Source organism: Gastrolobium bilobum, unplaced genomic scaffold (assembly GCF_033153095.1).
Source record: "Gastrolobium bilobum isolate Gb01-03AN ecotype WA unplaced genomic scaffold, APGP_CSIRO_Gbil_v1 utg8265, whole genome shotgun sequence".
Lineage (NCBI taxonomy): Eukaryota > Viridiplantae > Streptophyta > Magnoliopsida > Fabales > Fabaceae > Gastrolobium > Gastrolobium bilobum.
Genome location: NW_026899064.1, coordinates 24,008 through 48,636, shown reverse-complemented (window position 1 = coordinate 48,636; position 24,629 = coordinate 24,008). Strand labels below are relative to the sequence as shown.

Sequence of the window (24,629 nt, the reverse complement as noted above, 5' to 3'; positions counted from 1 at the left end):
AGCCATATGTTACATTTTTAACGTAATCAAAAGTTCATCAGCATCCAAATGCTCTCAGTTTGCATGCACTTGAAAGTCTAATATTCATTGGTCTTACACTCAAAAGCAAATTGATAAATCCAATACCTTTCAACCAAAGTTAAAAAATAAGAATATTTGATAACAAGACTAAATAAAATGTTTGCTAATATTTTTTACTACAAACTTCCAAAAGAGTTTAATATACTAATAATCAATACAAATACACATCCAATCTATAATTCAACAAGTCAAATAAGCTAAACTAAATTATAGTGTCATTACGTTGTGCCCACGTCCAATTGGTAATATGATAATGATATGCTGTCATTTCTGTTGCACCGTTATCCATCATCAGATAACCTTGATAAGTTGTTATCGTTGAAGCTTGTTCCCTCTTTGCTACAAGTTTCATTCATAGCCTCAAAACTACTTGTATCCACCACAGATGTAGATAAAACTCTAGAAACCTCCACAACCAGGTATTTAAGTATTTGAAACTGGTATCATTTTTTTACATGTATTTAAATATATTTATAATTTTTTTAATATATTATAAATTTACATAACTTACTAGATCATACGATTGACTTAGTAACCCACTGGTTGAACCAGTGACTCACTGACCTAGTATCTCGACCGAGTCAATAATCGAGCCGAATTTAATAATATTGGTACCTACATCATTTTTAAAAAGAGTAAAGTAGCAATAATTAGAGGGAAATATAAATAAAGATATGGATTCAAATGCAATGAAATATTTCCAATTTGGGAGCGAATTTGGTACTCATGTTTGAAAAAAATCCCTCAATCGGGCCACTTGCATCAATAAATGTAAGTAAAAATCAATAATTATCTTTGCAATCTGACATAGTTTTTGGGATTTAGATCATCTCATGTTAAAAAAAATGACATGGTCATGTGAGAAATCATAATCATACAAAGATAGAAATCATAATCATACAAAGATAGATCAATGAAAATAAAGGAAGAAAGATATAAAATATATATTAAAATAGGTAGTTACAAAATCATAATCGTTGATTCATCTTTGTATAGTTGTGATCTTCTCACATGACCATGTCATAATTTTTTCACATAAGAGATATGGGTGGGTTGGACTGATTTTAAAGCAAAAATCATCTGATCTAATCCAATCCAATTTTATTCGGTTTGAATTGAATTGACTTTCGATTTTTCAAAAATCCTAAAATTTCAATCATACAAATCACTAGCTATATCAAAATAAAGTCATTTAAAGTTATAAACCATTAAAAAATTTAAGTCTTCAAATTAAAACAAGTCTTAAAACTTATGAAGAGTTAAAATAGATTAATAAACAATAAAAAACTAAAACAAAATAATTTGCTATCAATAATTAATATATTGGATCGGTTTTCACCAACCAAATCAAAAATCGATCAAATTCAATTAAAATAAGCGAATTTTTTTTCGATTTTCGATCTATTCGATTATGAATTTTTTGATTCACTTGAATAGGTTTGATTCGATCCATGAACACCACACGCGCATGAAGCACATGTTAGAATTAATGAACAATGTTAGAATTCTTTGTCGGGGCATGAAGCACATGTTAGAATTAATGAACAATGATCTATTGGTTATGAATAAGAAGTGGATTAATAAAGAAAAGAGAAAAGGGAAGTTGGAGGAATGTGTGGGTTTTAACAAGTCTCACATTGGACAACTAGTTGAAAGTGGGAGAGTTTATAAGCTGTCACCTCATTTTCTTAGATTGACCCTTGGGTCACTACACATTTTGTGAAGGGGGAGGAGTTAGGTGGGCTTTGGTCCACCACACGCTCGGCTCTGTTCATAGATGTGTAGTAAAAATAATTTTTTATTAAATAATTTTTTAATTTTTTGTCCAAAACCCAAACATTTCTACCCGCCGGTTTTTTGAGCGTTTTTGAACTGAACCGGTTCTTACCTTTTGCGAACCGGTCAACAGTTGTGTCTGCTCATCGAAGGCGACCGGTCGCACCCGTTCTTTGCCGTCAGACACGGCGGTTTGCCGCTGGCGACGATTCATCGTAACCGGTCAGTGTCTATAATTAGACACTGACACCTTCAGAAATTTATCCGATTTTTTCTGCACCGAAACTCTGCTGGATTTTTTCCTTCCTTTCGGTTTGCATACTTTCGTTCATCCTCCGGTATAGTTTCCTCTGGCAATTGTTGTGTTCGTTTGGGCTGTTGACTGGTAGTGCCACCACTCTTCAGACGAAATCTGTTCTATCCTGGGAGACAAGTGTCCATCAACCTTAGGCATCAGTGAGGGGGGAAATTGTCTTAAGGAGACACGTTCTGTGGGCTCAGATTTTTATTCCTCTGATTCTGCTTATTATCATTATTCTGTCTAATTAATCTGACAAGTAAGTTTGTTCTAATTTTTCATTATTACACAATGATAATTCTGATTATCTACATTCTCTGCTTTATATATGAGTTCAAATCTCTTATAGTGATTTAATATCACTCACTGTCTTCAATAACAGCACAGCTATCTCATAGATGAGCTCAAGTTATTAACACTTGGTTTGTCGTATATATGCATGCTTGATACCCAAAATGTAAAAATGTAAATAGACTGCTTGGAGACTAAAATTTCAGCTTTCGTTTGTATCTAGGCTGAAAGTTCTCATACTCAGATTCTGTTCTTCGCCCCATTTTCCAATGATAAAAGCAATCAATCCTGAACCCTATTGCTGATACCGCTGATAAAAGCAATGTTCTAAGCACCATCGTTATTAAATTATCTTAAAAAAGCATTGTAAAATCAGCATTTAAAAAATATGTAATAACTTTTTTTTAAGAAAAATATGAATTAGGGTTTAATTCATATTAGGTTAGATAGTAATGAGTTGTCTTATAATTGAATCCAAATCCTAGCAAGCAAAAGATCAATGAAGTGAATCAAACCCAATATTTGGCAAATCATTTATATTACACTATTTCTAAAGGTAAATTGGAAAAATATCAACTACCTTTAAATTTGGAACGCCAATCTCGCCCTTGAACCCTATGCTTTTATCAGCCCTTTTGCTTTAACAACAACTATTAACACCGAGAGGAAAAAAGCTGAAACAATTCCCTCACTTTTTGCGACAACATCCATTACCATACTGATGGAAACTCCACGGAAGGCTGGGAATTGAAATGAGAACGAGTACTATTAGTGTCCCACCCATGTGGCATTTACCCATCATGGCATCATCGCATATTATGATTGTCAAAGATCCACATGCTCTAACCCAACAGCTATACACAGTAAGAGACGAGGGGAAGGGGGGCTCTGATCAAGTTATAATGATCCTTCAATTTATGTGACAATTTTCTGCTAAAATAGGAAGAATGAAGCTCCTAAGTCTAATTTCAAACACTAATTTTTTTTTAAACGACTATTCTACTATATTTGGTGTATTTTGATTTTTGACATAGCCATGTCAATTTTATGCTCTCTTTAATTTTTTCATGAAATTTAAGTTTGAAATTCAGTCATGTCCCTTGCATTTGCATGTTTATTATTGAATATTTGAATTGGATGACTTGACTTTAGGGTCTGATGTGAGAAAAATATTGCTTGCTCATGACTTAAAGTGGAGGCCTCTTTTTTCTTCCACGACATGGAAAAGAGAAGGAGCAACAGACAAACCAAATAATGAACCACTTTCTTTTGGTGAAAGCCTCGAAAGTTTGTCCAAGAGAATAAATCATGTTCATTCGGGTTAAATAATATATATCATGAGCAGTGAAAGTTGCAGGGATTAATTGCTTCACAGTCAATGCCTATAGTGGTCCACAGCTCAATGCCTCAACACAAGTGGGATCCAAATTCAAAGGACTTTTCTTATAGAAATACAAGGAATTGTTGGTAATATTTAATTGTGGAACATTTACTTTCAATTGCTTCTTTCCCCACCAGAAGATTTCAGAAAAGGACAAAAGATAAACTCTCAACGTGAGATAAAGATAAGAAGAGACATACGCACTATAAAATGTTGCATGCACCCAATTCAAATATCACTTTACTTGCTTAAAGGAAATCACTGTTTACGTGGATTATAATTAATATATTGTGTGAGTAGGAAAAGGAACATAAAACAAAACAAATGGAGCACAAGAATCGCATAAAATTATTTAGGCTGGGTTCTAGATGATTGTCAACAGTCAACCCCTTTTACTCTTCAATAATTAATAACTCAAAATTTTGACCTTTAGAAGGGTGGGTACTGGAGTAGTTATGTTCATTAATATTAAAACCTTATCAAATGCATCATTGCAAGCAGAATATGCGTACTCATTAATTTGACAAGAAGTATGAATACTCAATAATTTGACAAGAACTAAGGACTTAGTTGAAAACACAGTGCACTTCAAGAGATGGGAAGATTATTAACGAAAACAATTATCTTCACAGAAGCTTTGGTTGCGGCTTGATATTATTTGATTCCGAAAAGAGATGTAATAGACAGTAATATGGAGAATTATGACAACATAATTAATATTGTGAGTAGATGATATGTATATCTAAGTAAAACATTTACTTTTCATATATGAACTTGAGTTTCAACAGGATATATATTTTAGCCAATTACCTCAGGAGAAGGCCGAGTAGATTGAAATAATGTCATTGATACCCATTTACAATTTAGCTTTGTTGTTGCGCATGCTTTTGGTCGATTACCTGATAGTCTGATACAACAGAGGCTCAGAGAGCAATAGCCTCTATGGAAAACTCAGAACTAGTTTATGCCACAATAATGCAGCAAACTTCGATCATTTTGCGCAAACAAAAGATAATAATATAGATTAATTACTGGCAGCTTATTAAAAATCAGTAAGATGACAGGTATTCGACTTCACTTTTGGTCTTTTTTTATTTTTTTTATTTTTATCATTTCATTCTTACTGTTAATCTTGGTTCTTGCGCGTTTTTCTGTTATCTAAATTCCTCCTTCGACATATAGTACTTTAGTACTGCAAATATGAGGGACCACCATAGCATTTTTTTTCTTTAGAGGAAGAGGCCAAGCAAAAGAAAAAGTAAAATATTGTCAGTCATTCCATTTCTTCTGAGGGAGGGGACAATAGCAATCATACACACTACCATACGCATCCATGTCCCATAACCAGCTTCCACCTTTAGTCATCATATTCCCCAGTCAGTCCTAATTACCTTACCATGACATATAATATAATAACAGCTATGCTATGCCTTTTTCTCAATCACCCACTCTCTCCAATCATGCCACTATTCCCAAACTTCTTCTCCTTTGTAAATGATCCTCACTCTCTCAAAGCATGAGAATTGTCTTTCCCTTTATTTTAAATTTAAAACACTAGCATTGTTCCCCCCCTTCCTTCTTCCCACACCATAACATGAACAAGGTTTGTCCAATAAACCTGGCATTGGCATTGGCCTTTCTATGTGTTGTACCATCTCTGACACATGGTGCACCCCAGAATGACACACTCGCCCTCACCCAGTTCCGCTTCCAAACAGACGCACATGGCTATCTCGTCAGTAACTGGACCGGCGGCGATGCTTGCACCGCCGCATGGCGCGGCGTTCAGTGCTCCCCAAACGGCAGAATTGTGGGCCTCTCTATCCCTTCCCTCAATCTTCGAGGCCCCATTGAATCTCTATCAACGCTCACCTACTTGCGCCTCCTTGACCTCCACGACAACAGGTTGAACGGAACCATTGCTCCTCTCTCCAACTGCACAAGCCTGGAGCTCCTTTACCTCTCCGGCAATGACTTCTCCGGCGAGATACCGCCGGAGATAGCTTCCCTCAAGATTCTCCTCAGGCTTGACATCTCCGACAACAACATCCACGGTCAAGTTCCCAAGGAACTTTCACAGTTGACACATCTTCTCACGCTTCGGTTACAGAACAACGTGCTCTCTGGCCAAGTCCCTGATCTATGTTCTTCCCTGGTGAATCTCAGTGAGCTTAACATGACCAACAACGAGCTCCATGGACGCTTACCCGATGCAATGTTAAAGAAATTCGGCAATGAAAGCTTCTCTGGCAATAACGGTCTTTGTGGGTCTACTCCATTACCCGATTGCTCCATGACATATGAGACTCCTCCTTCTTCTGCATCAACAGAAACTGTTCCTTCAAACCCAAGCTCTTTGCCACAAACAAGTACTGTTATACCTCCTTCCAAAACCCAACCACGGAAGGGGTTGAGTCCCGGTGCCATTGTAGCCATAGTGGTGGCGGTTTCTGTGGCGGTTCTGGTGGTGATATCTTTCTTGGTGGCTCATTGTTGCGCCAGAGGAGGAGGAAGCTCCAAAAACTCGATGGTGGAGAGTGAGAGTTGGAAAAGGAAGAGCGGGAGTAGCAACGGAAGCGAGAAGAAGGTGTATGGCAATGGTGCTGCAGATAGAGATAGTGATGGGACCACTGAGACAGAGCGAAGCAAGCTTGTGTTTTTCGATAGGAGGAGTGAGTTTGAGCTTGAGGATCTGCTTCGAGCATCGGCAGAGATGCTCGGGAAAGGTAACTTGGGTACGGTTTACAGAGCAGTGCTTGATGATGGATGCACCGTGGCTGTGAAAAGACTCAAAGACGCAAACCCATGCGAGAGGAACGAGTTTGAACAGTATATGGATGTTGTAGGGAAGCTAAAGCACCCAAACATTGTTAGACTCAGAGCTTATTACTATGCTAAGGAAGAAAAGCTTCTTGTCTATGATTATCTCCCCAACGGAAGCTTGCATGCTCTCCTTCATGGTTTGTTCTTACTTCCCTCCTTCATGCATACAAATAATTCCAAATCCTTATAAATATAACTAATGTCTATATTAATACCACATTCAACTAACAATTTAAGTGCTTACTTAAAATGATTTTGTACATCATATACAATTGTATATGTAAAGCAACCATTTTTACCCAACTTAATCCAACTATAAAAAATGGGTGACGGTGAGATGGAACTCATAATCCAATGGTCACAAAAATCCTGATACTATGATAAACAATAAGTAATATGTCTTCGATAGTTTTATATTATATCTTTACGAATATCTTTACGACCGTGTCGTCGTCTTGACTTGATACCATTGCAAGGGGTCCAAGAGGAGTCCATAGCGCAAGACTACTATTAATGAGTTAAGTTAGTCCAATCATATCAAGTGAGTTCAACACTATATCTTAATTAACTCAAAAATCTTAAGACATTGGATATATGAGTCCTTCCATTTATTTAGTGCAAATACTCGGATCGACGTGTCAATCCACCTTTGGCTCCGTTATTATGTAAAATAATATTTCTACCCAACTCAAGGGTAAGGCTTTTTTATACTATGTATATATGTAATACTATAAATAATAATAAGCCTTGATTTTTCAGGGAACCGTGGTCCAGGAAGGATTCCATTAGATTGGACTACAAGAATAAGCTTGGTGTTAGGGGCAGCAAGAGGCCTTGCTAGGATTCATGCAGAGTATAGTGCGGCTAAGATACCTCACGGGAACGTGAAATCTTCCAATGTGCTTCTTGACAAGAATGGGGTTGCTTGCATCGCTGACTTTGGATTGTCACTGCTGTTGAACCCGGTTCACGCCATTGCAAGGTTGGGCGGGTGCAGAGCTCCTGAACAAGCTGAAATGAAGAGGTTGTCTCAGGAGGCTGACGTGTACAGTTTCGGGGTGTTAGTGTTGGAAGTTCTTACCGGGAGAGCTCCCTCACAGCACCCTTCTCCAACTCGTCCTCGTGTGGAGTTAGAGGGACAAGATCATGTGGATATGGATCTTCCCAAATGGGTTGGGTCGGTTGTGAAGGAAGAGTGGACATCAGAGGTGTTTGATCAGGAACTGTTGAGGTACAAGAACATTGAGGAAGAGCTTGTTTCAATGCTGAATGTGGGGCTTGCTTGTGTGGTTCCACAACCTGAGAAGAGACCAACCATGTTGGAAGTTGTTAAGATGGTTGAGGATATCAGGGTGGAACAATCTCCTCTCAGAGAGGACTTTGATGAATCACGCAATTCCCTTTCACCTTCCCTTGCCACTACCGAAGATGGCCTACCTTAGATGTCATTTAGTTCCTCTTCTAGTTCCGTTATCTCGCTGCATTGTGTTAATTATTGTTTTGTTTGTAAAAACTTTATGCTTTTTGTGAAATGTTATTGTTGCAGCCTTGCAGGTAACATCTGATTATCTTGCACTTGAGTTTAGGATAAGTATTTTATGGAGAAAGGGTGAGAGAGACTCTAACTTTAAATGTTTGTTGAGGTGTGAGGTACATACCCCACCAAAATTTTAAACTTTGATATAAATGGTGTGGGGAACTTGACCCGTCAAAATTAAATACTTTTGAATCCCATTTCTACTTGTATGTAAGTGGTCATTAAAGAGTGTTTGATGACACTTCGGAGTTCGGAGAGTTTCGCATTGGTGAATTATAATAGCCCATCAGTGGCGGATAAAGTAAAAAATACCTGTTAATTGAAGTGCGTGAGAATTTTTTTTAACTTCTCTTTTCGTTGCTGGTAGAAACTATATCAAACAAGCTCTTATAAATGCTCTTTTGAGAAAAAATTTAAAATTGTATCAGATTTTGTTTTTGTTTTTGTTTTTTTTAAATGAACAGCTTTTAAATAATTTTTAAATTAAAAATATTATATAATCATCAAATAATTTATAACTTCATTTCTAAAGCTCTTTTTTTAGCTTTACTTTAAACATAACTTATAACTGAAAAAAAAAAATCCCTACAAGCTCAAAAATTGATTGGTCAAGGCTTGAAGAAGCATTCCCTGGATGCATCCTTCTGATGAAGGAGATCAAACCCAACACCAAAAAAAAACCAAAAAAAAAAAAAAAAAACGCAGGAATTGAGCTTTTTCACTCTTTTGCCCCTCATTAATTAATTAATAATTATTTTGTCCCTGATTCAAAATTATCTACCAATGTGCCCCTCTTTAATCGACTACCTTACATTTTTAATCGATTAAATGGTCAAAACAGGCAAAAATGGATGTTGGGCGATTTAATCGACTAAATCTCCCTATTTAATCGATTAAATCTCCCAACAGGCAACAAAGGGAAACAAGTCAGTATGATTTTTTAATCGATTAAGTATGGAGATTTAGTCGATTAAATCTTCCAACAACCATTTAATCGATTAAAAATACAAGTTAATCGATTAAAGAGGATAAATTGGTAGATAGTTTTGAATCAGGGGCAAAATGGTTGTTAATTAATTAATGAGGGGCAAAATGATAAAATAGTTCAGGAATTGATGAACAGAATAACTGGCTACGAAATACCAAAAGAAAAAAAAAATCCTGTATGCTTTTATCAAAATTTGCCTCAATTTAGTTATTTTATGAATTAGCTGTTAGTGAAAAATATGAAATGCTTACATGTTAGAATCCTATATGACACACAAGAAATGTCCATCATATATACGCAACTTAATCAGTATTATTTTTTGCCAAATTAGAACTCGTTTGGATGAACTTTAAAAAAAATGGTTTTTATATCTTGCTTACTTTAGATATATTTTTTACAAAAGTTAAAACTATTTAAATTTTAAAAAAATATTTGATTTTTGATTTTTGCTTTTTTTTGAAACTAAAATTTTTAGCTTCCAAAAGAAAAAACAGGTTTTTAATTTTTTTTTATAATTTCTATTTTTTTAAAAGCAAGCATCCAAACAAATTTTTTCGGAGAAGTGTTTTTTTCTAAAAAAAAGCACGTTCAAACAGACTTTTAGCCATGTAAAGAGATAAGTTGATTTTATTAGCAAAGCCGTTCATTGTTTTGTTATCAATTGGAATTACTCATAATTTAAGCATTAATTAATTTCACTTGTTTCTACAGTCTTGTGTTATTACTGAATAATTTGTTATGTTATTAAGAAAGTTTCACATTGAAATTTAATGATGTGACAACACATAATTAATTAATAATATAAATTTGTTTAACATTACTAATATATCACAAAAAAACTCAAATTAATTTGAGTGAAATACATAACAATAATATAAATTAAAAAAATTAGGTATCAAATTAAATATGAATAATGATATCTAAATTATATTAAAAGAGATAAAACGATATCATAAAATATTGAATTATTTACTAAATATAAAAATCCATACAACATGATTTTTTACTTGTACCTTCATTTGAAATGTAAATTAAATGAAAATGTTCTGTTGCTCTTAGGTGTCTCTTGACTCTTGAGTGTTAACTTGCAAATTCGAAATTCCCAACCCACCATGCCGTGATGCATCCTTCTCAACAAATAACCCATCTGGTCCAAAATAATAATGATTTTATATTCGATATTTTGGGATGCGAGTTTCAGCTTTTGACTCTGGAAAGAAGACAATAAATTATTTTACGTTGATGGGTGAAAAGTAAGAGGCCCATAAAATTTGACCTTTTTAACTTAGAAATTAAATGGGCCGTGCGATTCGTGGTGCGGAAAACTTGTTAACTCTTGGTACTAGTTAGGCAGTTCACCAAAATTTTACATGAAATCTAAAATATTTTTATTTATTTGTTCTTCATTATTGACAATGTTAAAGCTCTAAACTTATTTATTCATTATTATTGCATTAAATTTTTTTTCACAAATCATTATATATTCAATCTTATAACAGATTTTCAAAAACACAAAGAGACATGGTTTTTTCTTATCATCATATTCGAACAAGTATGAGACCAACAATTTAGACTTAGGGAGCAATGTTTATAGGGATGGACAAAACTTTAATTCAAATTTTAAAAAAAAATTGGGGTTTCATTCATTTTTTTTAATCAAACGATTTGATTTAGAAAATAATAATAAGGAGAAATATAAAAATACTAGTGAATTTCAACCTATTTTAAAATAGTTATCATCATGTTTACCAAAAAAAAAAAAAAAAAAAAAATAGTTATCATCATAACTTTTGGTTTGGATAAAAAGTCATTCCATTTTTTTAAAACACTTTTATGTCCAACAGCGAAATGAAATAACCGTGGAGTTATTATATATGTAAATTAAATTAATTTCATAAGTATATTTTTTTAATGAAGTATGAAATATAGAAAAAGATTTATTTATTTAACGGGTGATAATGATTAAGCAAAAGATTTTTTTATCTTTTATTTACTTACAAAAGAGGAATTATCTTTTAATTACCTTTAAAGAATTAATTCAAGTTATTCATTACAATTAATACAGAATTTCACTTAAAAGTATGTTCTTAAACTCGGTAGTCGTTTAATTATGCGGCTGATATTATTGAATGAGTCATAGTAATAAAGTAAGGGAAAAAAAAGTATCTAATGTTCGATTAAATAATTTTAATTTTTTTTTTTGTAAATAAAAATTTTAATATTTAGCATGAAAGTGTAGACGTGCCAAAGAATAGAAGCATATTCTTGAAAGGAAAAGTGTTTGTGATTTTTAAACGACACAACACCCTTCTTGAAAATAGCTTTTGTGAAACAGCGTTCGGAGTTTTCACGCATATCAGTGCAATAACAGTAACACTACTGATCGAACTTTTGTTCTTCTTCTCTTCCCCCTTTTCCTCGTTCTCGCTCTCGCTCTGTGTGTGCGTTGAAGAGTTAGGGCTGTGTTTGGAAGACAGACATATCAACAAGCAAAGATGCATTCGGGTCACTTGCTTCTCGAGGAACCTATTCGGATGGTCTCTATACTTGAACCATCCAAGCCCGTTAGTTTCTCCTTTTCTTCTTCTTCCTTTCTTCTTTCACCTTCATTTCATTTTTCCATTTTTTTTAATTATATTTTAAATTTGCAGAGTTTCTTTCCTGCAATGACAAAGATCGTTGGAACATTGGGTCCTAAATCTCGATCGGTCGATGTTATTTCTGGTTGTCTCAAAGCTGGAATGTCTGGTATATCTCTCTTCCTTTTACATCATCATCATCATTATTATTATTATTATCGTTGTTGTTTAGTGTTTACCTCTTTCGAGTTCTGCACCTTTTGTCACAGACAACAATAGGTAAAGGCTTATTATGAGATTATCTAATGTTTGTTGTAGTTGCTCGTTTCGACTTCTCTTGGTGTGACCCTGATTATCACCAGGAGACTTTGGAGAATTTGAAGTCTGCTGTTAAGACTACTAAGAAGCTCTGTGCTGTGAGTTTTTCTTTTCTTTTCTTTTTTCTGTATTTTAGATGTTTACTGTCCATTTTGTTGTGATTAAGTTTTTGCTGAGTTCATGAGGAATCTTCAATTTATGCTTGCGTTCTTGCTTTCTCATGGAATTTGTTTCCATAATGGGAAAGGGGCTGAGTGTTGGTTAATCTATTGCCTTTGCCAGGTTATGCTGGACACGGTTGGTGCAGAGATGCAGGTTGTTAACAAAAGTGAGAAGTCGATTTCGCTTCAGGCTGACGGTCAGGTTGTTCTGACTCCTGACCAGGGACAAGAAGCCTCTTCACAGATTCTGCCTATCAATTTTGATGGACTGGCCAAGGTTCATTGAAGTTTTCAACCTTCTCATGATATCGTGTGACTGACTTGCTTTCGTGTACAGTTTTTCGATGAATAATATTAACCTGAATGATTTATTTTAGTCAATTTTACTCTTTGTTTCCTTTGGTGTGTGCCGGCTTGGACTGGAGTCAATTGCACCTTCCTACTGTTGGTTAGTTCGAATTAGCTGTAAATTTCAGCCATATATGCGATATTGCTCTCACTTATTGTGTTAGAAGTTGTAAATTGCATGTTTCCATAGATGCCTTTTGCTTGAATTGTAATTTGTTACTCACTTGCTCATATAATACAGACTCATTTTTTTTCGCAATGCAATGTTTGTGTTAGTTCAAACCTTAATCTTATTCGTATTGTTTACAGTCAATGAAGAAGGGAGACACTATTTTTGTTGGTCAATACTTGTTCACAGGAAGTGAAACTACTTCTGTATGGCTAGAGGTAATGTAAGCTAGGCCCAGTAGGCAAAATTTATTCTACTAGGTCCCTTTTTATTTTGTTATTGTAGTGGTTCTTCAGTATTTTTTGTTATCTGCATCAACCATTTATTTGATATTTCCAAAATCTACAGTAAGGGCCTAGGCTGGCATAAAGAGGAATACTTGAAGTCCTACACGCATGACTAATTCTACCTGAAATTGTGCAGGTAGCTGAAGTTGCTGGGCATGACGTTGTTTGTACTATAAAGAATTCAGCTACATTGACTGGTGCATTGTTCACTTTACATGCTTCTCAGATTCATATTGACTTGCCTACCCTCTCTGAGAAAGACAAGGAGGTAATTTCTACTTTTTACTTGCATATTTTAATGAGTTACCTATCATTAAACTAGTAGAGTTTGCGTGTGCCTAGAATATAGGTTTCTTTAAAGTTTGGGGTTATCGTGCTTTTTCCTTGCAGGTTATAAGAACCTGGGGAGTAAAAAACAAAATTGATTTTCTATCATTGTCATATACCAGGCATGCTGAAGATGTTCGCCAGGTAATTTGTGTTCCACATCCTTTAATATGGTTTAGTCATCTCAAGGTTCATAATTGGTCATTTAAATTTATTTTTCAATTGCTGTTTCAGATTTTCTATTAACAGCCCTTTGTGTGTTTGAAATGCAGGCCCGTGAATTCCTTTCTGAGTTAGGTGACCTCAGCCAGACTCAAATTTTCGCAAAGATTGAAAATGTTGAGGTGAATTGCATTTCTTCATAATTTGCTGGACGAACTTGATTTCTCTGTAAATTAGATTCTTATTGGCTATGCTGACTCAATTGCATATGTACGTCTATGTTGTTTTTCTAGGGATTGACCCATTTTGACGAGATTCTGCAAGAAGCAGACGGTATTATCCTTTCCCGTGGGAATTTGGGCATTGATCTTCCACCAGAGAAGGTTAGATTCCTTGTTGTGATTAATCTCTTATTGTATTTTGAAGAGCTTCTACTTATGTACGTGTTGCTGTGTGGCTTCGGGCATGTTGATAATGTATTTATACTTAAAAAATTATAAAGATATGTATATATTGATAATTGAACTAAGTAGATGCTTTCACATATTTAAGGAAGAGCCAGTATTAACAAAATACTTTTAATTTCTCTCCTTTGTTCTTTTTTTTTTTAATTGGTTTTGATATAAATAATAGACTCAACTTTTTTCTTGCCTAGATCATCTAGCCCACTTTTCTTCTGATGGATGGTTTTGGAGCTATCTAAGTACTTGGAAATCTTTTATGTAATATTTGGGTTTTAGATGTATAAAGTTTCCTGAGTTCCCCTTACCGATAACTTAACAAGCTTATTTTTGAAACAACAGAATTTACTAAATTTTCAAAAATGTTCCAAATGTCTGTGTTTAAACTACAAAATCTTATATATTACGTTACTGTGAAAATTCTGAAAGTCATTCGTCTTATTTGCTTACATCTGTAGTTAACTAACCAATAGTCATATAATGAGTGGGGGTTGATTAACAAACCTAAAAACTAGAACAACGAAAGGAAAGAGATTATTGTGGAGTGATGCTTCATGCTTTTTGGAATGGAATGGGATGTTTAATAGTTTGATCTGAATCAGCTTAATGAACTGCTACCTAATTGCAATATCCCTAATGACAATTAGATGATCTTAATTGTCTCCATTAAGTGAATACCTAATGGTTCTAGGACTGACTTTTGCAGAGATGTTAATCAACTGCCATTTGCTTTTATAGGTATTTTTTTTTCAAAAATCTGCCCTTTACAAGTGTAATATGGCTGGGAAAGCTGCCGTGCTCACACGTGTTGTGGATAGCATGACTGACAACTTAAGACCAACTCGTGCGGAAGCCACTGATGTTGCCAATGCTGTTTTAGATGGTAAGTCACTGGTCATATGACACCATTAGTTAGGTTGGTGGCTACTAGGCTGTTCTGTTGATATTAGTTTGCATGGTTTTCCAGTAAAGTTGATCATCGTTTATCAAAGAAACGCAAATATTTCCCTTCTCTTTTAAGTTTGGATTTAGGTGCCTTAAATAATTCATATTAGAATAAAATCATCAACTACTCTGTTAAATGCTGAAAGTTCCCATTTTTGGTAGATATTGGAAGTACAATAGTCTGGAATATTGTATACTTTTGAACCTGGAAACTTAGCCAACTTATACATTGTAATATCTAGATATTGTAAAAAAATTAAATTCAACCAAATATGTAACTTGCATATAGGAGCTATGCTCCAGTCCAGTGTCGTGTGAGAACTGAGAAATGACTGTGAGTTGAGATAGGTGTGTCTAGAAATTGGAAGTCCCATGTCTGTGGCGTGCAGCAGCACAAAGAAAAGTGTTATGGATAATGGGGCAAACCAGGAGAGTGTGCATGTGAAAGTGAGATAGAAAGTTAGAGAGAGTGGTGAAAGTAAGAAAGTGAAATAATTTGGGTGTGAGAAAAAACAAAGTGTGTTATATGAGTCTCACCATTATAGTATTGTACACAAAACTGATCTATAAAAGAGCAACATAGGAGGAGTGTTTTTTTTTTTTGTGTGTCTACATTTCAATGGTGTCATTTCTCTTCAATGGTGCTTATCTATGTGCTTCAAGTTGTCTGTTATGTCATTGATATTGGTTTGCGTGTTTAATGGCAACCTTCTATGGATGACTATCAAAGACAGGAAATATTGCTCTTTTCTTTTTCAGAATTAGACTCGTTCCAATGATTTTTATTTTTATTTTTCAATGGTGCCTATATATTCAATGTGCTTGTTGCTGTCCCTTTGATATTTGTGTACATGCTATCCAGTAACCTTCATGAGGTGATTAATAAAGACAGTCAAGAAATATCCCCCACCCCCTTTTTTTTATTTCAGCCCTTCACAATGTTTTTCTTTATCAGTTCTTGTTCTGTGTGGTTTGGTTAGAACCGCTTAATGGATATGTGTTGAAATGTTATTAATAAATGTACAGGAAGTGATGCAATACTTCTGGGTGCTGAGACTTTACGTGGGTTATACCCTGTTGAGACTATTTCTACTGTTGGCAAAATTTGTGCAGAAGTAAGTGCATTTCCTAGCTCTTTAATTTCATGTGATACTTCAGATAATTTTTATATGTTGATTCAGATTTTATGGAACATTTTTTTATCAATTTCTCTGTGTATTGGTATATGAGCTCTGTTGCCTAAATAATGTAGAATTGGTATGTTGTTATGGTTCTGTGGTTGTCAACTTCAGTCTTGAAAACACTTCTAATTTTGCAGTTGTCTGATTGTGGAAATTCCTTAGTTTATACGGTCCATCTAGTTTTTGTTCAAGACATTCAGATAGTTGTACTCAAAAGCTGTATTTTGAGCTATCATGGGTATTATTGAGTATCTCTAATTTTATTTTATTTTTTTGGGTATACTGACCTAATTATCTGGTCCCCCGATATCCCTACAAGTTTTAACTCTTTGAGCCGGCTATGAGACTAATCCTGAGTTGGGGCTTAAGCATAGTTAAAACTACTCGTCCCTCCCCAAAGATGTATTTGATGTGAAGTATCTCTCTATTTTTTAATAAGATATGTTATTTACTGGCAAGAGATGGATCCTGGACGGTTTAATGTTGTATGTCTGTGTACATGCCACTCTATGATTATTAAGCCAGAACTTAATTGGGAACACCAACATAGAGCAAACCTAACTAGATAATGTATTTGAATCGGCCAGAGACAGTACTTGATATATTGGTTTAGGAAATTATTACATTAATGAACCTAACCAATGGGATCCTATATGTTGAAGATGGTGTGGTGTGGAGTCTGGATTCAACTACTACTTGCTCTAGGAATTATTTTTTTTGTTACCATTTTTTACAGTATAATACATGTGTGTATTATGGCCGAATACTATTATATAAAATTTCATTTTCCTGAGTTTCATGTAACCAGGTGAACATACTATGGTCTGAAATCTGAATGGTGTGAGTTCATTAGCCAGATAATTTATTTCCTTTTCTTTTTCCAAATTCATTCATTTGTCATGATAAACAAGCAAAACGAGACTTTAGAAGTCTATGTGGAAGTTGCTTGATAAGCACATTGGTTGCATGCAGTATTAAATCTGTTCATTTCTTGTTCTAATATTGATTATATTGTTAGAGAAATATAATATAAAATCTTTAATGCAACCTTCAACTAACAACTTAAGCTTTTGAATTGAATTGGTTGCTTCAAATGGTATCAGACCCTCCGTAGCCAAGTGGTCACGAATTTGATCTTCACTGCCTCATTACATTAATAAATAATTAAATAATGTGGAGTTTCTTAGCATAGGTAGGTGGGGTTGTGCGTTGTCCACCCTTCAAGGCCATTGAGATCTTGTGTAAGGGGGCGTGTTGGAGGGTTGAATTGGTTGCTCTACGTATATGATGCATTTTTATAAAATCTTAGAAAAGCGGGAAATAATGTTGTTCTTGCATCTTTTCTTTATCTTGAATATCATTTCTTTCTATCATTTTTGCTTCTTTCCTTCTTATGGTGGTTTGTAAGGATACCTTTGGATAATAGTTTGACATTAGTTATGTGAATCATTTGTTGGAAGTTCCTTTGATTCATATGAAGTAATCTCCTATTTTAAATGTCACTCAAATTACTGGCTGATATCTCTGCATTCTGTTTCAGGCTGAGAAAGTTTTCAATCAAGATCTTTATTTTAAGAAGACAGTCAAATTTGTTGGAGAACCCATGACCCACTTGGAATCCATTGCATCTTCGGCGGTAATTACAATTTAACTTTTCCCTTAAGTCAATATATTTTTTTTTATGGTAGTTCCTAGTCCATGAGACGGTGAGGCTTAGTGCACTGGTAAGATTGCTGTCTTGTGACACGTTGGTCCCGGGTTATAGTTCTGGGGTGGGGATAAGTCTGCATGCTTTTGACCCTCCCAGATTCCACAATAGTTGGAGCCTTGCTCTGTGGGCCAGTTTTTTAGTTTCTAGTGCATGCCTGTCTATGAAAAACAGTACTTTTTGTCTATTGATTTTTCTTTTTTGTGCTGGTGGTTGGCTTTATTTCATCTTTTAAAGGAGGCTTCTTACATGTAAATCCTACATGTTTAGGTACGGGCAGCTATTAAGGTGAAGGCTTCCATTATCATTTGCTTCACTTCATCTGGAAGGGCTGCAAGGTACTGTCTCCACGAATAATTTGATATGAATATGTTCGTATTTAGCATCTTGGACAATTAAACTAGCTAGCTTTCAAATTGCATGCAACCCAAGAAAATGAATGCTATGGATCAATTAATGTCAATATAAAATTTTCCCTGCATTTCCACTTATGTCTGGAAGACTTCTTTACTAAATCACGTGCACTTTTCAGATTGATAGCAAAGTATAGGCCAACGATGCCAGTTCTCTCTGTTGTGATCCCCCGACTTGAGACAAATCAGCTAAAATGGAACTTTAGTGGAGCTTTTCAGGTTGGATCTTAACTTTTGTCTCATCTGCATCTTATTTTCTGTTAGCTGTCCAGGGATTGCTTATTTCCTTTTATCTATTCATGGATGTGACTGACACTCCCCTGCTCTTGTCAGATTGGATTCTATTATTGATAATATATATGATTGGTTTTTTTATTGATATGATTTTAGATATAGCTTAGTAAAAACTAAATTGCCTGATATTAAGGCTTCGATGTGATAAGGTAATTTCTGATCATTATTAGATTCTCCCCTCTTTAACTGGTTAATTTAAATTTTGAAGGGATTTATGACAATTGAATAAGGATCCACTGTTGTAAATAAAAATTCAGTTTTACCACATGATTAATGAATAACATTTTTCTGGGATCAATGATGAATAACTTCCTGTGAAATGAATTTCTCACAAAAACCATTGTTGGATAGACAGTTTGTATCATGCATATCATGTTCATAAAATTTCAAATTAATCCAAAATCATTTTTTATTTTATTGAAATGTGTTTAAATTATGCATCACATATTTTCAAAAAAAATGAAAACACCAACCAGGTCACAAAACTATTTTTGTTTAACTTTTCTGAATTTCTACGTGCAAGATCTACTTAAAGATAGTTATTTTATAATTTTTGGATTGATCAAAATCATTTTCTACAAGTTATTGAATGGTGTAAGGTTCACAAGTCTTACAATCAGTGTATGTTGATCCCCCTCCTATTTACATTTATGAAGAATAGTTCTAATTAAATTGTAGTTTTTAAATAAAACGAGTTTTTTGTGCTTTACATTGCTAAATAAGAACAATTTATTCTGTTTCTTGTTTCCGTTTCCAGGACCAACTGCCAACTCATTTGTGGGAAAGCTTATTTACAACTAATGTAATTAATATACTACACTTTACTACATATTATGTGTATTACAATCTTATTTTACTGTCAAGTATTCTCAACTATAATTTTTTTATCTACTACATATTTTTTACATATATGTATCGTTTATAATACAATCTATTTATACTGTCAAGTTTTCTCGGCTGTAATGGATTTACGGCCATGACTTATATTGCTTTGGAAGATGATGCTGTACTGGCCTGGATTTGGACACATTTGTTCCATCTAATGATTAGAAACTTGTATTTACCAGGATGTGTATTGTGTTGTTTGTGTTGGATCATCTTGTTACGAACTTATAATTCAATTTGTGATGCAGGCAAGGCAATCACTTATTGTAAGAGGTCTCTTTCCCATGCTTGCTGATCCCAGACATCCTGTAAGTTATTGATCTTGTGGGACTTTTACTTTAGTTATTGTTTCAAGAGTTTATCTGCATTATTATCATGAGAATTTTCTTTTGGGGGAAGGAATGAACATTGGGTGCTGAATCTGGATCGAGCTAGAGAGAAGCTAGACTATAGGGGTTGGGTACTATTTATATCTTCAGCTTCAATGCATATTCCAGCTCTAGAGCTCCATGTAGTCTGTCTAGGTAGATCTGGAAACAGGATAAGTTTTGTATTTTTTTAATGATGGTCAACTTCATCGTTAGCTCCTTAAGAACACAACCTATGGCTACGCTACGCTGTTGAGACATAAGTTTCATTCTGCATGACTTGTATGCATGCTGCTTTACAAGCACTCCATGACATAATGTTCTGAGACATACTTGATGTTGATCTCATACTCTGCCTGCAGGCCGAGTCAACAAGTGCCACAAGCGAATCTATTCTCAAGGTTGCCCTTGATCATGGAAAAGCATCAGGAGTTATAAAGTCACATGATCGAGTGGTTGTTTTCCAGAAAGTTGGTGATGCATCTGTGGTGAAAATTATCGAGCTTGAAGATTAAGTGCATAGGCTTTTCTTTGTTGTCTTTTTTGGTCTTCGCCAAGTCTTTGGCAGTAGCAGATCTTTCTGCTTTCGCTGTTTGAGGTTATCTCCACCTGGGTTGGTGGCTAGTTATATTTTGTGTATTGAAAATTAATGTTAGGTTATTACTGGCTGTCAAACTTTAAATCTCAGAAGGGAATATGCCCTTGATGCCAATTTTAGTTAAATTTTAGTACAAGGACAATTTGAAAGGAAGTTTATTCTATATTGATTGCGGAGCTAATGATGCTAATAGCTTGTGTTCTCGAAAACCAATTGTACAACGTTATACTACATCTCCGTACTCGTCTAATAATGAACGACAGTGTGATATGCAGGCCAAATAATTCGTGATTTGCCCGCTGTGTTTGTACATCGTAAGTACTGAAGTTGACTTGACTGGATCAAAGACAAAGTAACAACTTTTGGACTTGGAAAGTTCACTTATTATCCCAAGGTTTATCAAAAGATGATGGATGCATAATGGATTTATCCTGGTTCTGCAATCTGAGTTGACTTCCTCAAGAAGCAATGCTTTTTGTGATCCAGAAGCATGCATAAATCAGGTTCCGATAATTGACCACTTTTTTATTTGCCTCTTGAAACCCCTTAGAATTTTGCAAATTGGGCGTACCAGGGAGACATTGGTTCCGACATTGACCACTTTCAACTACAATTTTACATTTGGTGCCACCAAAAGGATGGTGCTTCTACGGTGAGGTTTTGATGAGAGACAACGGTTACTGGATTTTGCCAGTGGAGGTTTGTCATGGGTGAAGGAGGAAGAAAAAGGGTCTGAATATAGAGTATCTTGAGCAATGATTGAAAAAAAAAAAAAAGGTAAAGACTGAGCTTGACCGATTGATTGAAAAATATGGTAAAGCAGGTATCTAGTCCATTCAGCCCAAAACTAATAGAGTTAAGAATTGGTGAAAAACTTCCTAAACCGGTCCAAAATCAGTAGTGAATCAGTTTGAAACTTTATTTTATTTTATTTTTAAGACAACCCAAAAAAAATAGTCAAATGAAGGTCCCATGTCAAGTTAAGAAAGCACACGAATGGGACTCAACAATAAGCAAGGGGTGAAGTAGATTGCTTTCTCTTTAACTTTTACTCCCTATTTTATATAAAATCGTATGACCTCCTTTTAGCTTTTATATATGTTAATATGTTTGGATATTTTATTTACTATTCTGAAATACTTAGTAACATAATAGTTATCTTTACTTTGTTTTACTTCATGTACTATTTACTGGATGATTATAATTTTTATTATTAATTTCTTTTAATCTTACAAGACATATAATATGGCCTTTTATATTATACTAACATAAATTTCACCTAACTTTTTCTTATGATTTTATGTTAATTTACAATTTAATTTAATTTATAATATTAAAATATATATTTATAATTATGGTTATTTGAACACGGTTTAACCACGATTGGAGTACTGAACAAATCAATAGCCGGTCTATTTTTGAAACATTGATCCTAAGCATTATGAATGTTGGTTGGTCTAATTGTGATTGTGGAGAATCTTGAGCATTAGGAGCAATGGTTTAAGACGTTATTTGTCATGCAAGGTAGCAATAAGGCTAATTTAATGCTTCTTATTCAATTGAATTCAATAACTTGATTTTATCAAAATTCCTATTCCTTTTTTTCTGAATCAAACTCTAAAAAATGGTTAACATTTGCAATTCTCTTGCACATTGTAAATGAGACCAATTGGTAATATAATATAATCTACAATCATGAAGACAATAACAACTAGCGCCCATGGCCTAATGGATAAGGCGCTTGACTTCTAATCAAGCGATTGTGGGTTCGAGTCCCACTGGGCGTGCAAACTGTTAAACCAGTTTTTGTCCTTTTTCCTCAAGAAGTAAGAAAAATGCATACTTTGAAAATTTAGGTATGTATGATGCATATAAACAAGCAAAAAATTATATATTGAATTTAATAAAAATGGAGTCGGAAACATGATGAAAATGTGGCACCTTAATTGCTGTAAATATGTTTCCGGTACCTTTATTTTTATAGAGGGACATACATACTCTCATTTAATGGAGAATGCTCTTTTTTTAAGGGAGGACGCATTTTATTCTTTCTTACTGTTACCATACACAGATATACATACCAATGAAGGAATGTATAGTTTTGTCCTTTTTTCTCAAGAAGAGATATATATTGCCTGTAGTTGCTGGCACTAGTAAACACTTGTTCTGTCATTTTTCTTCAGAAAGACGAAGCTATATCCCTTTTAGTTTTTGGCACCAGTGAATTGAACACAATATAACTCCAGTGTTTATTCTTCTTATATTCAAGTTTTAATACCACAAGAATCTGGTGTGAGCTATGTAACGAGATGTTTGTAGAACTTGGTCATATATTCATTTATTTAACTTTTAAACAAACAAAGAAAGAAAATACTTGGAATAACCCCAGAAAAAGAACAATAATCACTTTGATCTATTTCGCCTAATCTATACTCTGCGTAGTAATTTCAACTACCACAAAACTTACACGGTAATATCTTGTTGCCTAGGTAGAAGAATGTTGCTGTTGTTGTTGCTGCTGAATATTCAACAATTCAAGCTCCTTCTGGCGAAGGAGCAAAACCATTTTCTCATTTTCCAACCTCCTCCTTTCGTTTTCAAGTTTGTCTTTCTCCATATCCCTTTCCTTCTTGCTGCTAAACCTTGCCCATTTTAACCTCTGCTTTTCAAGATCAAATGCTTGCACTTGATAGCTTACTTGTTGTTCCTCCAATTGCAACACCCTTTTCTTCATCCACTGTTTTTTCTCCCAAGGACTCTTAACCCCATCTTGCAACACACCCGTTACCTCACTGTTCAATTGCTGCATCACCTGTGATGACACACAAAACCCTCCTTTCCTTGATCTCTTCCTCACATCATTCTCATCATCCTCTACTTGACCCCTTGACCCACCTTCTGCCGAGTCATCTTCCTCATCATCAGAATAGTCCTCTGAGTCTTCATCTTCATCTTCATCATCATCCTCTTCCACGCTTCTCCCTTTCAACATCCTCCTCAAACTCCCCACCCCGTTCTCTGATGAATGGAAACATCTTTGTTGTTGTTGTTGTTGCTGCTGCTGCTGCTGTTGTGGTTGAGCTTGTGATGGCTCAGTTCCTGTTCCAGTTCCGGCCTCTGCAGATTGTGGTTGCAAGGTAGAAGTGCTTCCATGACCACAACTGTTATGGTAAGCACACATTTCTCTGAAGAATAGGTGCTTGGAGTTGAGAAGTTTTCGAACTTCTTCTTTCATCTTTGGTGACAAATCCATCGTATCCAACAAGTTCTGGTTTTCCACAACCCGACAAGCTGTTCCCTTGCCGAGAATGTCGTTGACTCTCTTGTACCTCTTGTTCAAATCATTGAACTTGTCCTCACATTGTTGAGGAGACACATAGAACCCCTTTTCCATCATACCCCTCGACACAGATTTCCATTTCCCTTTCTTCTGCAACAAACCCGTAGCTTTCTTTTTCCCAGTGGGATCAGTAAGTTCTGAACCACCTTCATCTCCAATGTAATAAACCGCCATTATTAAGAGCCTAACCATAGCATCCGTCCACTTCATTCTATGCCATGGTGACATTTTCCTCTTGGGGTCCCCAGAGCTATCATCTGCTGTGAACCCAGGTTCATCTTCATCACTTAGGGTAGTCTGTGACTTGTTGTTGGTCTTGTTGGTTGAATAGGGGTAACCATGCTTGATTGATTGTTGGGGTTGTTGATGAGTGTCAGTGTCATGGTGAGTAGCATAAGAAACCATTTGGGGATGATGCAAAGGATGAGGATTTTGCTGATTTTGGAGATTTTGCTGTTGTTGTTGTAAAGGGTTTTCTACTCCTAGCATTCCACTACTAATGCTAGGAAATATCCCACCACCTAATCCATTTGGTTCCATCAACAAACACCTTTAAGACCAATTAATGTTTGCACCCAAAAGGACCACAATTTAGAGGAAAGGATAAGGAACTAATGAGAGCTTACCTTAACCGTTATTGGAATTAGAACACTGCAAACTCAGGCTAAGAAAGACTGAGATCCACGTGTAACATCACACCATTCAGCTTTTTGAAAGTTGAAGTAGGAGAAATGAAGTCAAAGATCATAGAGAGGGTATAAAGCAAAAAGACAAATGACATATATGAAGGTTGATGATGCACATGCATGTTGTTGGATTGAGGTGAACTGTGAAGGGAGACAAGGATTTATAGTATATACATGGAACGAAGCAACTGGTTTTGTTAGTGCTGAGAGAAAAAAAAAGAAAA

General features: G+C 35.0%; 3 protein-coding genes and 1 non-coding gene across 5 annotated transcripts; 3 read left to right on the top strand and 1 right to left on the bottom strand.

The window, feature by feature from the left end:
• The first annotated feature begins 5,421 nt into the window (after positions 1-5,421).
• Positions 5,422-8,092, top strand: LOC133286789 (leucine-rich repeat receptor-like protein kinase PXC1). Its single transcript, XM_061484240.1, has 2 exons — positions 5,422-6,787; positions 7,410-8,092. Exons 1-2 carry the CDS (start codon positions 5,422-5,424, stop codon positions 8,090-8,092), a joined length of 2,049 nt encoding a protein of 682 aa, XP_061340224.1.
• A 3,395-nt stretch (positions 8,093-11,487) lies between these two features.
• LOC133286780 (pyruvate kinase 1, cytosolic-like) lies at positions 11,488-20,570 on the top strand. Of its 2 annotated transcripts, XM_061484227.1 has the most exons (17): positions 11,488-11,739; positions 11,827-11,923; positions 12,073-12,170; positions 12,355-12,510; positions 12,891-12,968; positions 13,174-13,305; positions 13,428-13,508; positions 13,637-13,708; positions 13,820-13,909; positions 14,726-14,870; positions 15,959-16,047; positions 17,654-17,749; positions 18,092-18,159; positions 18,354-18,453; positions 19,286-19,330; positions 19,662-19,721; positions 20,144-20,570. In XM_061484227.1, the coding sequence occupies exons 1-17, from the start codon at positions 11,671-11,673 to the stop codon at positions 20,294-20,296; spliced, it is 1,629 nt and encodes a 542-aa protein (XP_061340211.1). In that variant the 5' UTR covers positions 11,488-11,670; the 3' UTR covers positions 20,297-20,570. The 2 variants fall into 2 exon arrangements, with proteins under 2 accessions (XP_061340211.1, XP_061340212.1); XM_061484228.1 differs by lacking the exon at positions 19,286-19,330 and having other exon boundaries at positions 20,144-20,568.
• Positions 20,571-22,093: 1,523 nt separating this feature from the next.
• Positions 22,094-22,166, top strand: TRNAR-UCU (transfer RNA arginine (anticodon UCU)). Its single transcript has one exon. It is a non-coding gene; the product is annotated as a tRNA-Arg (tRNA).
• A 698-nt stretch (positions 22,167-22,864) lies between these two features.
• On the bottom strand, positions 22,865-24,259 carry LOC133286834 (uncharacterized). Its single transcript, XM_061484333.1, has one exon. It carries the CDS (start codon positions 24,257-24,259, stop codon positions 22,865-22,867), a length of 1,395 nt encoding a protein of 464 aa, XP_061340317.1.
• Between the last annotated feature and the right edge of the window lie 370 nt (positions 24,260-24,629).

Coding starts and splice junctions, on each gene's coding strand:
- LOC133286789 (XM_061484240.1), top strand. CDS start 5,422: ATGAACAAGGTTTGTCCAATAAACCTGGCATTGGCATTGGCCTTTCTA. Junction 6,788..7,409: donor CTTGCATGCTCTCCTTCATG/GTTTGTTCTTAC, acceptor TTGATTTTTCAG/GGAACCGTGGTCCAGGAAGG.
- LOC133286780 (XM_061484227.1), top strand. CDS start 11,671: ATGCATTCGGGTCACTTGCTTCTCGAGGAACCTATTCGGATGGTCTCT. Junction 12,171..12,354: donor CTACTAAGAAGCTCTGTGCT/GTGAGTTTTTCT, acceptor TGCCTTTGCCAG/GTTATGCTGGACACGGTTGG. Junction 13,306..13,427: donor TCTCTGAGAAAGACAAGGAG/GTAATTTCTACT, acceptor TTTTCCTTGCAG/GTTATAAGAACCTGGGGAGT.
- LOC133286834 (XM_061484333.1), bottom strand. CDS start 24,259: ATGGAACCAAATGGATTAGGTGGTGGGATATTTCCTAGCATTAGTAGT.